The sequence below is a fragment of the Podarcis muralis genome, chromosome 4 (genome assembly GCF_964188315.1).
Source record: "Podarcis muralis chromosome 4, rPodMur119.hap1.1, whole genome shotgun sequence".
Lineage (NCBI taxonomy): Eukaryota > Metazoa > Chordata > Lepidosauria > Squamata > Lacertidae > Podarcis > Podarcis muralis.
In genome coordinates, this window is record NC_135658.1 from 33,515,748 (window position 1) to 33,532,309 (window position 16,562).

At 43.9% G+C, this 16,562-nt stretch overlaps 2 protein-coding genes across 5 annotated transcripts in view; both read right to left on the minus strand.

Moving 5' to 3' along the window:
• Nucleotides 1-43: 43 nt before the first annotated feature.
• On the minus strand, nucleotides 44-9,309 carry ZDHHC23 (zDHHC palmitoyltransferase 23). Its single transcript, XM_028726554.2, has 4 exons — nucleotides 8,402-9,309; nucleotides 6,032-6,742; nucleotides 4,609-4,776; nucleotides 44-2,271 (listed from the first exon to the last, which is right to left on the minus strand). The coding sequence occupies exons 1-4, from the start codon at nucleotides 8,542-8,544 to the stop codon at nucleotides 2,004-2,006; spliced, it is 1,290 nt and encodes a 429-aa protein (XP_028582387.2). The 5' UTR covers nucleotides 8,545-9,309; the 3' UTR covers nucleotides 44-2,003.
• Nucleotides 9,310-14,039: 4,730 nt separating this feature from the next.
• Nucleotides 14,040-16,562, minus strand: part of GRAMD1C (GRAM domain containing 1C) — a 62,145-nt gene continuing 59,622 nt past the window's right edge. For all 4 annotated transcript variants that reach the window (XM_077927160.1, XM_028726557.2, XM_077927161.1 and 1 more), the window contains one exon: nucleotides 14,040-15,547. In XM_077927160.1, coding sequence (XP_077783286.1) covers nucleotides 15,470-15,547 — 78 coding nt within the window. In that variant the 3' untranslated portion in view covers nucleotides 14,040-15,469. The remainder of the gene's footprint in view (nucleotides 15,548-16,562) is intronic.

The following is a 16,562-nucleotide window of genomic DNA, read 5'->3' on the forward strand; positions in this document are numbered from 1 at the left end:
GAATAGTATTTTTTTTATAACTCTGGGTACAATCACTCAACACTTATTTTTAAAACAAAATTTTATTTACCGTAACTGTGGTAACAACTGATCTCAAATGCAAGGCACATAATAAAAAATCTCACAATTTTCCAAATACCTGGGGTTGGAGGAAAATTAAGAGAAAAGCAATTCAGATATTCTCCACACTGCCATCAAACTGATAAAACATGAGCTGCAGCAAGGTTTTAAAATAGAATTCAAGTCCTATACAATAGAGCTTGGCAGAGGAATAAAGGCTTCCAGGATAGAAAAACATTTGTAATTGCACCATCCTGCCCTGCAGAGGCCAAATACATTCAAGATTAAAAGTCACATAACACATGATTAAGACACTGGACAGTAGGCAGTTATTACTTGCTCTAGAGAAAACGCTCTCGTAGCAAATTATTTTAAGACACTTGAAAGCAATCCACTTTGAAAGAAAAAAGCACCATTAAAAACAAGGAGAGGCTGAAATATCATTGGCCTGTTGGGAAGAATCAATTTTTACTTAGCCATTTTAAAGAGATGAAGGAAATATCTAGATGTCTTGCTCCAGTCACTTGACACCTTTACAAAAAAAAAAGTATTCTGAAAAGTATAAATGCATCAGGTTTATTCCTAACACGGCTCACAGTAGCATTTTCATATTGCATGGGTTTGACTTTGACACCACTGTGACAGCAACACAGGAAATCGAGTCCTTAAGAATTCACTGGTGTCTAATTGTGCAATACAGAAGAGCTTTTAAAAGGAATTCTGTTCAGATGAGCCCCCTTAACCCTCCAGTGAGGCACAGAAAGGATGAGAAAGATTAAGCAGGTGAAAGGGAAGCTTGTGCACCATACTAGATATAGCCCAACCAAGTGTTATTACCGTATTGGCCCGAATATAAGCCGCACCCGAATAAGCTGCACCTTTAAAATTAATGGGGGAGGGAGAAGAAAAAGGGAAAAAATACGTGAATATAAGCCGTTCCCTTCAAATTCCGCACTCACACCCGTTCCGTTTTACCGTATGCCTGTTTCAGCAGCGATATCATAAAAGCCAATTTTTGTAAGGTCACGAATTTAAGCTGCACTTTAACATTTCACGGTCAGAATTTGGGGAAAAAGTGAGGCTTATATTCAGGCCAATACGGTACATACCTTTTGACCTCCTCCAGAGTAAATAGTGTGTCTCCAACCTTTCCATATACTTATGAAAGAAGCTATTTCTGTCCGGAAGATTATCTTGAAACTATAGCCACACAGGAAGAAAAATAGCTCCCTGCTATCCATCAGTCTCACAAATCACAGCTCCAAAGAAAACATCTCACTCTCTAAGTGGTTCTTAGTAGAACCACCAAAGCAAAGAGTTGGGGTGTATATATGTGGAAAAGTAACATCATTTGTTGGTTTTGGGAGGTTGTTGCTATTTTGCTCTTTTTCTGCATGAGGGTGGAAGTGCAGAGCAGCCCCCATTTTGATGCTACCCATGGCCATCATCACCACTGACAAGCACAAAATAAAAGCTCATGGCCAGATGAACTTCCTTGTGGTACATTAAGATTAGTCCGCACAAGCACATGAAGTTTCCCAAACCTCTAGAATTAAAAAATACATTACCTCTTCAGCACCGCACCCCAACAGCAGTGACCTCTTTGCCAGTTTAATGTCAGTAATGTTCCTGACAGTTAATGTGTATAATCCTTGTAAACAGCTATGTACACAGTCCATTGGCACAAGCGCATAGAACTGTAGACTGAGACGCTAATCCAAAACTGGTAGCCGGCTGTGGCTAAGCAGGTGAGCACTTAAGAGGCTAACATACATAGGCACCCCCATGAACCAGGTCATTCGCGCCCAGCATTTGGAATATCGCGTGTTTCTGAGAAAACGTTGCTCTTAAAATATGGCTTAAGAGAGGAGAACTACCTGTCCCCGTAATGACTTCAGGTGTGGATGATCAGTTAACTAAATGTGACTGATAGGAAGCTGCTCTCATACAATGTCTTCGGTGGAGTGCTGCAGATCGGATGAGCGCAAGGTCAAGAACTGGATCCAATTGTGCAGAATGCCCCGATGGTACTGGCCTGTGTCAACCACCATGCCACATAACAGCCTCCGCCCAGTGTTCTGCTTCAAAGCAATTCGAGCTTCCCTCTCCGTCACGTTGTAGCTGATGTTCAAGAGCTGGATGAGAAGGATGTAGCCCATGCCGGAAGTTACAATGGTACAGTACCACACACAGGTGAACGAAAGGGCAGAACTAGAAGGGGGTGGAAACAGAAAGCAAGGAACCTGTTTTAATACGGACACAACTGCATTGCTGTAGGGCTACAGAGAAAAGGGGAGACTGACATGCTATTTTGAGAGTAAATAGTAGTAACCTTTGGTGCCTTCCCATCTCAGATTCTGCATCACAGCAAATTGCAATCTCATTTCCCCACTTAAATGCCTCATTTCATTGCAAAAATTATTTTTCAAACAGTCCATCATCTATGCCAGGCATAGGCAAACTCAGCCCTCCAAATGTTTTGGGACTACAACTCCCATCATCCCTGACCACTGGTCCTGTTAGCTAGGGATGATGGGATTTGTAGTCCCAAAAACATCTGGAGGGCCGAGTTTGCCTATGCCTGATCTATGCCTTACTATAAGGTAGTAAGCATTGGGATTTGATTATTGCTAAGCTCAGCAACCAGTTCTTTGCCCTATACTTCTGCTCTGCAAAAATGCCCAGAGCAATGTGGTTGCACTCAGGAGGTTACAGATGGTCTCTTTACAGGTTACAGACTGATCTCCCACACCCTGGGCATGCTATCTGAATATCCTTAAAGTATAGGTAGCCAGCACAGTGCCCTTCAGATGTTGAGGACCATAATGCCCATCAGTCCCTGCTAGCATAATCAGTGATGGGAACTGTATACCACAACATCTGTACCCCTTCTGCAAAGGCCACAGTTCTTCCTTTACACAACCACAATATTAAAGCTCCTTGCCCACAAAATCTATATAGCTATATTGTTACCATGGTAAAAGCACTACTAGTTGAGGGAAAAACCGAATTCACCATTTTAGATATGTGTGGGCAACAAACAGCCTGTGCTTAGATGTTCTTCAGTTGCTTCCCCTTAATTTCAAATGGGAAGGCTTGTGAAAATTCTAAACTTCATTGCACTCAGTGAAACAACACAAGTTGTAGCCCGGCAATTCCAAACAGCAAGTAAATCCACAGGTGTAATTTGTACCAGAGAGTATTTAATTTCATCCAATTGTGTAAGTATGGAACTTGATCGAGGGGTGTGGAGCTGGGCACAGGTAGTAAGTAAAAATTGAAAGTACACTAACTTCCCATTCTTTCTAATCAGTTTGACACTGTAAGTTTGCCTGCTCCACAAACAGTGTCATATTTTAGGTTCTGGGACAGGTGACCATGATTTAAGGTATGGTTTAAACCAAACTATGATAATTAGGCCCACAGGCCTGTATAGGGACATTTTTTTATGTTTGATGTTTTATTGCGTTTTTAGTATTTTGTTGGGAGTCGCTCAGAGTGGCTGGGGCAACCCAGACAGGTGGGAGGCATATAAATAATAAAATTATTATTATTAATATTCTTTACAGACGTTAAAGACAGAATGGGATGGGAAGAAGATGATTGAAATATATTTCCCTCATAGATATATCACAAGTCATTGAGAGTTAGCATGGTGTAATGGTTAGAATGTTGGCCTATCATAGCTGTCAACTTTTCCCTTTTTTAAAGGGAAATTCCCTTATTCCAAATACGATTCCTTGCAAGAAAATGGAAAAGTTGACAGCTATGTGGCCTGTGAGACCAGGGTTTGAATCTCCTGAGTGACCTTTGGCCAGTCATTGTCTCTCCTTGGGAGAAAAAATTGGTATACAAATGCAATCAATCAATCAATCAGTCAATCAATCAATCAATCAATCAATCAATCAAGTGTCTAGAACAGAATGAGCTTTCAGCGGAGCAGGGCTGGATTGAGAGGAAGCAATAGCTGCATACAAACAGACTGCAAGGCATGCAAGCCAATATGGAGGCACAGTCCATATCACTTGAGTTGGAACATGAGACATACTGAGAAGGAAGGAAAGAAGATAACAACAATGGTTGTCAGAGACAGGAAAAAAATGATATGGGGCACCTGAAATGAGATAGTGGACATTTGGAAATCATTAGGATTTGTGCATGCAAAGAGGAGGAGGACAACACTACAATGTTCAGAATGCATCATCCCGGAAAGCAATTATGCTTTTTGTCGTTAAAAGTGTAACCTGACCATGCAAAAGAACAAAAATAAAACAACCCAAAAAGGAACGCGGGACTTTATATTTGTTTCAACCACAAGAGTCTCATATGGTCACTTGGGCAAGTCGCACAAGCACAAAATAGTGCGCCTCAGAATGCCAATCTATGAAAGCAGCACAAAGCTTCCCAAGGACAAAGTTTTGACATTAGCAAACATCCCAGCATGCACCTCGGGCCAAGATAGCAGAAGCCAGGCAGACCAGAGGACTGCCCCTCCAACAGAGGGTCATATCAGTAGTTTCTTATCCCATTGCAGAGTATTTTTCTCACCTGTAGTCTCCATAGACACCAGGACAGTAGAAGAGTGCCTTGATGGTAGCCTTCCCCCTACAGATGGTGTCCAGAGTCAGAGAAATCCCATACACTGATGTGAGCAGAAAAAGGGAGAGTGCAAGGATAAAGGCTTGGTGGTTCTGTTCCCCAACACAGCTGTTAATCCTCCAAGAGATAAAAGAAAAACTTTTTTTACAAAAAAGTGGTGTAAGAAAACAAGGTGCCAGATTCTGGTGTCCATTAAGTATTCTGATGTCCAGCTGAGGAGTAGTTAACTACGGTTTGCAGTACGAACAGAATTTGCAGGTTTGGACAAAATGGCAATTGTTGGTTTGCCTCAATCCGCAAAAGGAGCCAGGGGTACACTGCGGGGGGCGGGGGAGAGAGACCAACAGCTAGAGACGCATTGAAGGCTCATTTGCTAGGCACCAAACCACGTCTGGGTATTATGTCTAAACCAGGCTAACAGAGAAGATTCATATAAACTAGGTTTTCAAACTAGCTTACGTAAATAGAGCCAATATACAACAATCTGCACTACTTAAGACTAGCTGTTAGAAAGCTATAAAAGTATGCACTGTGGATATTCTGCACCCCAACAGATTTTTCACACACGAAATGTGAAATTTGTTACCTACACCCAGTATCCTAAAGGCCTGAACTTGCACGGTTTAACAAGTTTCTGGCCCTGATGTTTATAAGAAATTGGAAAAACAAAGGATCAGAAATGAGAAGAGAGCTGGGCAGACTTTACTTGAGATTCCTGCATTGCAGGAAGTTGGACTAGATGATGGGGGGGGGGGGCTCCCAACTCAACAAGTCTGATTCTGTGACTTCCAGTGGTTCAATACCGTGCAGAGCTCTGTGACTACTATTCACTGCCTTTTCTTCCACCTATCTCTAAATGGCCTGACCCACTCTTCCCCCTTTCCCTTTGGCCCAGACATCTAGAGGGAAAAACATCCCAATATTTTGATTGCTCAAATACCGGGAGCAGTATAGATTGTTTTAAAAACTGGCCCAACGTAAAGTGTGCAAGTTTGCTCTTGACTACAGAATGATTCCCCCATCGTCATTACACAAAGTACACCCCCCTAAATGAAACCATTAATGTATCACAATATTTACAACTGTTGATGGATGGCATAACAGATTATGAAGTTCCCCTGGGGAGATCTGGCACTCCCTCAGCTTGTCTGGTTATAGAAAAAGGATACTGAATGCAGGAAAGAACAAGTATTAGACGGGGAATGCAATTCATGCCACAAAACTCACTATGCAGCAGATCAATTAAACATACTGACAAGAGCCCAAACAAAGCAGAAAGACCTTTTGGGGCAAGAGGAGATCCATGACTCATTGGTAACAAAGATATCAGAAAACAAATGTCAAAGCCAACTTGAAACTCCAAGGAACATACCAGACACAGTGATGATCCAGTCTCTTCACACACCTGCCACATATCCGGCAGTGCCCAGCTCGGGCTGGCCTAACCAAGTGACACTTGGTGCACCAGTCCTCCGTGATCCCACCTGTCCCTGCTTCCAAGACATTGGCATAGCCCTCAGGGTAACTATTCATTGCAATGTCAGGCACAGCTGCTCTGTAAAGCCCCTTGGAGCTCTCCAGGTCATTCCTGTTTGAGATGTTGTTATTGTTGACGTTGCCGCCTTGGCAAAGTGCTTTGTCACTGCTCGTTTGGCAGGGAAGGTAGCCAGGGTCTCTCTTGGCTTGAGACAGGGCCACCAGCATGAGGATTAAGCCGCAGGTGAGAAGGATCACCTGGCTGGTGCTCACGTGGCCCCGGGGTACCACCTCTTGGAGGAACACGTAGTACATGTAGCCTAAGGAGAACAGCCCTAGACTCAAGAAGAAGAGAGTCTGGCCCTTCTTCCTGTGTGTGAGGTAGTAATACCACAGCACCAGTACAGGAAGTGATATCAGGATGACAAGAGCCAAGAGGAGGTGCAAAGCTGCTATGTGAAGGAAGACAGGCAACAGGATGATTGGCGGGAGGAGGCTGATATCGACCTTTACAGCCCCCCTAAGCCACGGGAGGCGAAAGCGGTCTGTGACGGTGTCTGCAATTCTCTCTAGAGTTCCCGGGGGCAAAGATCTGCAAGTCAGCCACCTGTTAGGGAAAAGCACAGAGGTCTGCTCATGTAAGACTGAAGAGACCAAGAAATACATTTGTGTTGGCTTCTGTCACTCTTTGTCACTTTGTGTCAGATCTCACCGCTGTTTAGGGCTGCTTCAGACAATTGCCAGCTCCTTGTGGATGAGCACATGTTTATATTCCCCTTATACATGTGATTGTTTTATTATGCATACAGACAAGTGTAAAAAGGATGTGTGAAATGGCCCTAATCCTTCAGTTTCTACCCAGAAATTTGAATAGTATTATGTGGGGCCACATCTCATCATATCATCTTAATGCTCATCTGAAAATAATGAGTGTATCACGTTGTCAGTAAATCCAGTTCTGTGAACTAGCCCTCAACTTTCTCAAGTTCTGTTCTTTTCTGGTCTGTCAGTTTACCTGGCAAAGAATCTCTCTATAGAATAGGAGTGGGAATCACCATGGCCCTTCAGACGTTGTGGGGATGCAAACTCCCATCAGCCCCAAGCAGCATGGCCTATCACCAAGGATGATGGGAGTTGTAGTCCAATGGCTGCAGCCTCCCCATCCCTGATATAGAAAGACAAGGATTCACAAGCTCATGAGTTCACCCACCACTTTCAGTACACTGAATAGGGAAGATGGAACACATTTACGGCTCAGCGAAGTCTGTTGGGTTTTGTTGAGTTAAAGCAAGATCATTGTGGGAGAAAATGGCTGGAACTCCTCCACATAACTTCCATAAGCTCCAGACAGAAGTGGTCAGGGAATTACAGTCCATCTGGAGAATCACAGGTTCCCCCATGCCTGCCTAAGGCCACTTCAAATGTTCTCTTTCCAAGCAAGAAATCATATGTGCTAGTCTTGCAGGGAAGTTGCCCAAATTACGCAAGTACAGCTGGTCAACTTCCAATGGGTAACCTTGACCAAGTATAACAAAGCTTTGCTTCACTGCATATGTGTCCTTGAAGGGAAGCCACACCAGAAAAAAATAACATTAAGAAGCAACCCTTACTCTCCAACATTATCATAGCAGGGGTTTGGTTTTTTTCCCTTCCTACTTTTGGAAACTGCTGCCCAGTGTTGACATTTGCCAATTTCAAAAACTTTTCCAAATTCCCATGGTTACACCATTTTTCTAAAAGGACTTTAGGAGTTGCATGTAATACACTCAACAGGTAAGGTTTTCCATCTCTACAGAAAAGAAAAAATTCTTCAGAAATTGTGCCTCATGGGGCTGTTTAAAGGCATAGTAGCTCTGGTATTTTTTTATTATCATTATTAATTTTGTAAGGTACCTCAAGCAACAGAGGTGGCCATCTGATCAGATTACCAGAATCACCACATGTGGAGCGGATGAAATACTCTTAATAGGGACAAAGCTCTGAAACCACACCCTGAATGCAGGCCTTTTTATGCCTGAACTTTGAAGACAGGAGGAGGGAAACAGCTAAAGGCCACCCCAATGGCCACAACAGAAAGATCTCACTCAAGCCACGAGCAGGGCAGCCACCAACAAGCTAACTACTAGCACATTGGCAAAGCTAAACAGAGTCCGACGTGGTTTCAAATTGGACGGGGGAGAGGGCACTTGTTAGATGACCCTCGGGAGTCCCCTCCAACTCTACAATTCTATGAGATGTGCCAGCTGAGTGAAAGTTTCAGACGTACCTTTCACAGCCCTCGTCAAGGTCCTCGCACTCGCAGAAACACGCCGCCAGGTGGCTCCTCTGGCCCTTCCGATCCAGGTACTCGCAGCAGCAGAGGGTATCCTCCACCTCCGGGCCTCTAACTTTCTTCCTCCCACGTTTCATGGTGGCAGCAGCAGCAATGGCCCCTCCCGCCCTCGCAAAGACCGGAGGGCAGAGAAAAAAGAGGCGCGGGGAACCTCTCTCGCAGCATGCAAAGGGCAGGGAACTCCCGGGGAAGTTCTCATTAAAGCCAGTTCCCCAAAGAGGACTTTTGCAAACGAGGTGCGGAGGCAGAGGGACAAGGCGACAGCAAAGAGCCTTTTGCAAACCCGAGGGAGAGGAGGAAACGAAAGGGGAGAGGCAGGCGCTCAGCGATTTCCCTCTTGACTCCTCCGGACACCTGTAACCAAGCGCCAGGCGGCAGCGAGGTTCTTCCCTTCCTGCAACTTGCTTCGCCTCTACCCGGGTACCCAGGTCTCCTCCGCCCGTTTGCAACCGATGCGCATCCAGTGACTTCTCCTCGCGTTCTAACTTCCCCGCTACCAAGGTGCAAAAAAGGAATTCTTGTTGGGCGGGGGGGGGGGAGCAGCTGCAAAACCCAACGTGCTCCTCCTTGGCCAACGAGGATTGGTTGGAATCTTTGCAGGCTCCGCCTCCCTTTTCTCTCCCTCCTGCCCCCGCCTTGCCTCTAGGGCGCGCCCTGCTGTTCTCCCCTAAGCGACCTCGCCGCGCGACCTGAAGTTTTCCTAGCTTCCGGCTTCCTTGGCACGCCGGCCTCTTCCTATCCTCCCGTGACGTCACGGAGCCCTGCCCAATGCCCGCGGGGGGAGCGGAGAAAAAGCACTTGTGAGCTCGAGAAGTTCCGTCGCTGTAAGGAAGAAGAAAGCCGCGCCTTCGAAGTTTGGATGGGGCTTGGGGAAGCAGCTCAGGAAAGGCGAATGAAAGTACGTGAAAGGAACTGCAACACAAAATTTGAGGCAGCATTCAGATCCTAAAAAACCGTGTACAGTGGTACCTCGGGTTACATACGCTTCAGGTTACATACGCTTCAGGTTACAGACTCCACTAACCCAGAAATAGTGCTTCAGGTTAAGAACTTTGCTTCAGGATGAGAACAGAAATCGTGCTCTGGCGGCGCGGCAGCAGCAGGAGGCTCCATTAGCTAAAGTGGTGCTTCAGGTTAAGAAAAGTTTCAGGTTAACTACGGACCTCCGGAACGAATTAAGTACTTAACCCGAGGTACCACTGTACTCGAAATGGCAGCGGCCAGCTCCAGGTTTTTCCCATCCCAGTTGCCAGCCCAGCCCTAATAAAGGTGACCTGACCACTCCATAGGAAGAACCTAAGGAAATAGCCATAAACCTAAGGAAATAGCCATAAACTCATAAGGCTCTCTAGGTTTTCAAGCAGGAGTTTCTACCAGCCCTACCTGGAGATGCGGGAAACTGAACTTGGGACACAATGCATGCAAAGCAGTTCCTCCACCACTAAGTTGCTGCCTTTCAGTTGTAAGTGCACTTCTGACATTGCAAGCCACCCTCCCTGCAGGTCTGAAAATGTGAGGCAAACTGACAGCATGGTAAAGCTCTGCTGGATGAAATACAATTGCCTCTGGTCTATTTTTGGGGAATCCTGCAAAATATTTAAGTTTTACTCTGCTAACTATACACTGGAATCTACCCTGAAGCACTATTGAGTAGAATTTAATGACACGTGCTCCATCCCAATATGAAGTGATCCTTTGACAATGCAAGATCCTGAAGCATCCCACCCTTGTGACAAGAGTCATAGAAATAAAGGAACCAGGCACCCGACAATCAGCTTTGGGACACCCCAAATTAGGCACCTATACCTCCAGAAGCAAATTGAATCATTGAATCTAATGCTTGGCTTGGGCATGCTGCAGGTTTTTGGTGCAAGTTGCCCATAATTCCTGAAACTTGTAGAAGTTAGAATTAATGAAGTTTTGACAAGACTGTGCCAAACACAGCTGGGTTACGTTTAGGATAACAAGCTGTGCCTCTTCACAAAGGCTGAAATGGTCAGTCATTTAACCTATCAATGCAAGTCCTTAACAAAACAGGCAATGCTGCCAGCCACAGAAGGGGAGGTTGTCAGGGGTACAGTGGGCAATGATCTAAGTGGAACGCAACTACTTTATAATATGAATATGGGGCATCCAGAAAGTGTGGAACAGTTATTTTGATATTATACTATACTGCATTGTTTAAATGTTATTGTCCTTGAATCTTCCTGAAACACTTGCCACCCTCTCCTGCCACACCAGTGCACCCGTCCCTTTGAGAACTACTGGATTAATATGAATAGGTATATGATATAGCAAATGAGGTTTCAATGCTAGCTTTAGAAGTATTAGATGCTGTGCTCAAATGGTCCTATTACACATTTGGACGTTTAAATATTTGAAAAATTAATTTACAAAAAAGGAGGGGTCAAAATGGCCTCTCAAAAGTGGCTAGCCCCCCCCCCCACCATGTAGCATGGCCCCCATCCTTGCTGAACCCCTATAGTCACTTAAAAGAAAAAACACTTTTCACATACTCAGAACGCATCTCATTTATTATTTGTATCAGCAGTTCCATTGGTCTCACTTCATATCTGTTGGTTGGCATACATGGGTTGGGAAAAAGAACTTCCGTCAAAATCATACTAGGAATTATTTCAGAGAAACTGTGTTTAGGATCCGAGTGTTAATATGAAATACATCATTATTTCTCTTTCAGGAGCATGTGAGGCAAAACTCACCCACACAAAAATAAGCTTTACTCCTTCCGTGCTCCTCCTTTTTTCTGGTGCTGACAGCGGAATTTGTACAATTTTAACAGCCACCTTTGCAATGTGCCATTTAATTTCAAGCATCAGAGCCATAGCTGTGATAGAGCATCTGCTTTCCCATTCAGAAGGTCCCACGTTCAATCCCTGGCATCTCCAGGTTAGTCTGAGAAAGTCCTTTGTCTGAAGCCTTGGAAATAAATGCTGTGACAAGCAGTGCATTTGCCACATTTATATTCTACCTTTCCTCCGAAGAGCTGGAGGTGGCATACATTCTCTTCCTCCACATTTTATCCTCAGAACAACCCTGTGAGGTAGGTTATGTGGAAACACTGTGACTGGTCCAAGGTCACCCAGCGAGTTTCATGGCTTAACAGCAATTTGAACCCTGGTCTCCCAGATCCTACTCCAACACTAACCACTACATTGCACTGGCTCTCACACTGTAGGATAGATGTTGTAAACTAGCTCTTTTTTAATTTCCATGTTAGGAAATCTCCCCCCCCTTTTTTTTTTTATTTACAAAAGAGGTCTGGCAAGAATTGTGCATTTGTAGTTATGACTTGCTCCCTTTGCATTTTCCTTTTGTCAGAGGGCTAACAGCTCTGGATTTGCAAAATAAAAAATACTAATTGCAAACCATTTCCCCATAGCAAGTAATTGAGCTGCCATTGGTCCTGATGGTGTATATGCCAGTACAGTACCAGTACTGGACCGTATGAACACAAGTGTTGCCAGTGCTGATCACGGATGCATCACGGATACTTCCAAGCCAGTAATAACCTACGGTAAATAACTGGAATAGATTAGCACTGACCAACTTCTCATATTGCAAAGCAGAAGCAAAAGGGAAAATGCAAGTGACTCATGCTTCCTCCCTTCACCTGTTTGTAATACAAGACAGCCCTTCAGTTTGGATGAAATATAGAACCTTGTCACCTGGCTCTACACAGTAGGGCTTGCGTTTAAGAAATTCAGGATTGGTGCTCTCAATAATGTTCTCTACGACAGATGGATGCTTCATTTATATGACTGTTTCAAGTAAGAACCAGGTTTCCTAAAACATCCCAATATGTTCTCTGTGCAGTTATACTGGTATTCCATCAGAAGCACTTTTACCTTCGTACTTTCAATTCCCCACCCCCTACCCCAATTCTTTTTGCTTGCCTTTAACAGATCATTTGATTTCATTGAAGTTTGCCAGCTGCCCTGGTTTTCGATTTAGCTTGGTCTCTACCCCAAAACATAAAAAGGTGGTCGGCCTGAGAGTCATTTAATAGCTTTTTTTTGTATTTTATTCAGTAAATTTTTGTTTGCTTTTTAGATACGCAGTGAAATCCTGTGTTTACTCAGAAGTTAAGTCCCACTGAATTCAGTGCTTGCTAGTAACCATGTTTAGAATCATAGCCGTAATAGCTATGCTAGTCCAATGACAGGTGGCTGTTGTGCGTCGCATCTCCAAGCTCCCATCTTCAGGAAGTTACATAAAACCAAGAAGCTATTACAGGCAAGAAGGCTTCATTTAGAAAATGGAAGTTTCCAAATGAGGAGAAGGAAAAGAAACACAAACTTTGCTGAAAGAAATTCTACCAACCAATAAAAGGTAAAGGTAAAGGTACCCCTGCCCATACGGGCCAGTCTTGACAGACTCTAGGGTTGTGCGCCCATCTCACTCAAGAGGCCGGGGGCCAGCGCTGTCCGGAGACACTTCCGGGTCACGTGGCCAGCGTGACATCGCTGCTCTGGCGAGCCAGAGCCGCACACGGAAACGCCGTTTACCTTCCCGCCAGTAAGCGGTCCCTATTTATCTACTTGCACCCGGGGGTGCTTTCGAACTGCTAGGTTGGCAGGCGCTGGGACCGAGCAACGGGAGCGCACCCCGCCGCGGGGATTCGAACCGCCGACCTTTCGATCGGCAAGCCCTAGGCGCTGAGGCTTTTACTCACAGTGTCACACCGCGTCCCAACCAATAAGAGATGCTAAAGAAGAATTTGAGCACATTGCTAAAAACATTTTAAAAAACCCAACAACAAAATCCTTAAATGTATCAGTATCCTGTTTTGCCGCCCAAGGTAAAACGGGAAGTGCCGGCCGACTCTTCCATGCCTCCCACCATGCTGGCATCACCACTGCACCACCCACCATGCTGGAATCAATGCCGATTTAATAACAACAACTATGTACTACTTATTATTTACTACTTATTATTTATACCCCGCCCATATGGTTGGATTTCCCCAGCCACTCTAGGCGGCTTCCAGCAGAATATCTATGGCAAGATCTCTTGTGCTCCATGAGATCTCATGAAATTTCAGCGAAATCTGCTCAGATCTCACTGGCAATCAGCACTGCTTCTCTGCAGAGTGGGTGAGGCACCCATGGGGGCATTGCTTCAGGGGCTTCTACCACCTGAGGCAGCTGCTTCACCCTGCTTCATAGGTGAGCCAGCCCTGCTCAGGTCAGATAAAAAGAAAAAGTAGTTCCTTACAAAGTGCATAGTTAAACTCTGGAATTTGCTCCCAACAAGAGGCAGCAAGGGTCACCAACTTGGATGGCTTGGAAAATAGATTAGATTCATAGAGGGTAAGGTTATCAAGACCTACTAGCCACAGTGGCTATACTCTGCTTCTACTGTGAGAGGCAGTACGTCTCTGAATACTAGTTGCTGGAAATCACAAGTGGTCAGTGTGCTGTTGCACTCAGGCCCTGCTTTTCAGCTTCCCATGGGCATCTGTTTGGCCACTGTGAGAACAGGATGCTGGAAGAGATGAGCCACTGGCCTCATTCTGCAGCCTCTCCTTATGTACAGCAAACCTTCTGGCAACTTTAATGAATCCTCTCATATTTATTCACAGAAAGGTTAACATAATTCTCCGGGTATTATATACAGAATCTTCAACTTCATTTTCTTACCATATAAAATTATCAATGTGGTGTTCCTTTCAAGTACAAAAAGCACACAAGGCATCAGATGTAAAGAGACATCACAGAAACGGCCTTCATTTATCTCTAATCTGACTAGTAATTTATAACTTCAATGCCTATGCTTTTAAAAAGATACACATACTACAAAAACCATGTAGTAGTTTGACACAAATTGCTCCAACACATTTCTGTCTGCACTGTACATAAACAGTACTTCCTTCTTGGGTTTTTTTAAAGCCTGGGTAGGTCCATCTGCTAAAGCTGGTTTCCTATACAAACAAGTATAAAGGCACTTTTGATGAACGTCAAGTGGAAAACCCAAAATAGAAGTCACAAACACGGTCAGTTCCATTTAATAGACAGACATATCCAGCACAGCCAGAATGAGGCACAATTTTATTTGTGCCACACTACCATTCTACTTCGTTCTACTCTTCCAGAAGTTTAGAAAGCCTATTGTTCTTCAATGGCTTACAAGCTTGTTCTTAACTCTCGCAGATAAAGGTGATTCCCGTCTCGTGTCACACAGTTAAGGTCTTAGTCTGTGCTACAAAATAGATATAACACAACCAAAAGACTAAGTGGATTCCCAGGCCTGAAGACTGTAAAATGTTAAAATCAGAAAAAGTCTCAATGGACTCAACATGCCAGTCAGATTAATGCATTGGTTGCCATTTAAAAATATTCAGGGACTGGCCATTTTTTGAATATAATTCTCTGACATATAAGGACAATTCCTGAGAAATCTTGAGAGCTGAAATGACAGTGGTTGAAAGAGGTAGAATTGCTTTGACTCGTACAGCAGAAGACCCACACAACCAAAACAATCAGTATGTTCAAAATTCATATTTATAAATAGTTTTCTAGAACATATGTACAGACCTTTAAAATTGCTTACTTTTGAATAATTGTTGCATGAATATGGAAAAATACCATATGGAGAACTTCTGGGTGTTACAACCTCCACAAGATAATCTATGCTGCATCCTTCATAATGTTAATGATTTTCTCATCAGATGTGAGTCCAATTTACTTATACTTTTTTTTACAGATCACATTGCTTGCTGAATTCTCCCCCTACAATTTGCATATCACATAATTACCAGACCACACAATGTTCTTACTCATTCACACCAGGTATTCACAGTTCAGGAAACTGCTCACAAGAAGATGTCAAGTGGATCAGGAGACTTCACAGGCTAATGGCTTTAAAAACGAACACATTTTATAGATATATTTCTAAGGTGTGCAAGTGGTTGTGAGCAGAAATGTGAGAAAAATAAGCAGCTTCACATTCAGTACAAAATATCTTCATTCTCCTTTGGTGACATCAGCTTTCAGGCTTCCTGCTGTCGGTCTTGTTTAGGTGATCAAAGCTGCTTTGGAGCATAGAAAGGGAATTCTTCAGCTACAGAAATAAAATCCAACAAGAATTAGGCAGTGAATTGTTTCTAAAAAGAGATCTAATTACTTTTCAGCAGAACCAGCTCCAGGTTTGAGGGGGACCTTCACTATGGGCTGCCTTCCCTTGTTGGGGTCCCCATGGGATTACGTGGCCTATTCTCTTCATATTTATTTCCACCAGACAGGTAGGTATTTTGGTACCGAAAATAAGTGCCAGACGGCTGCCATTGTAATTGCTTACAATGTGACTGAGTGGTAATGTCAACTTTGGATGATTGTGGGCAACTAAAATGGCAGTGACCCAGTGTTCACTGGGCTCTGGAAAATGGGCGCCAGGGCAGCAGTGTAAATAGCATCAGCTGTACTTAGTACTTGGGAGGCTGCCCAAAAATGCTCCTTTGTGTTGCTGACCCTGCCCCACACTAATAGTTATGTACTAACAGAGTGCTTACTACAGATGAACTGCAACTGTATTTTAAGGGATGGGAACCCAAACAACTAGGCACAAGTCATAAGAGATCTACTTAAATTGAATGCCAGAAATGAACTAGAAGACAACCCACCTAGAGATGTCCTAGTGGCAACCTGAGAACCCTCAGCTGTATGTAACATGTATCAACAAACATAATTATCTGTAAAATTGTCTATTTGTTATGTACTGAGTTGAATAGGATCCAAAAGGCAGCAGTCTGATTGATCCTAGAGCAATAGGATCCAAAATGCAGCAGTCTGATTGGTCCTAGAACAATAGGATTCAGAATGCAGCAGTCTGATTGGTCCTAGAACAATGCAGCAGTCTGATTTGTCCACAGGAGCCACCCAATCCAGCTCTAGGTGGAAGTGAATCCGCAACCTGATTGGCCCACGGGAGAATCCTGGAATTAGCAAATCACATGCGGCCCATTGTGTAAATAATGTTTATAAAGCAGATATTTTGGGGAAACTTTCATTCCTCACTACTATGAGCAGAATAAAGAGCATGAAATCCACACTCGACTCAGAGTATATTTCACTATTAA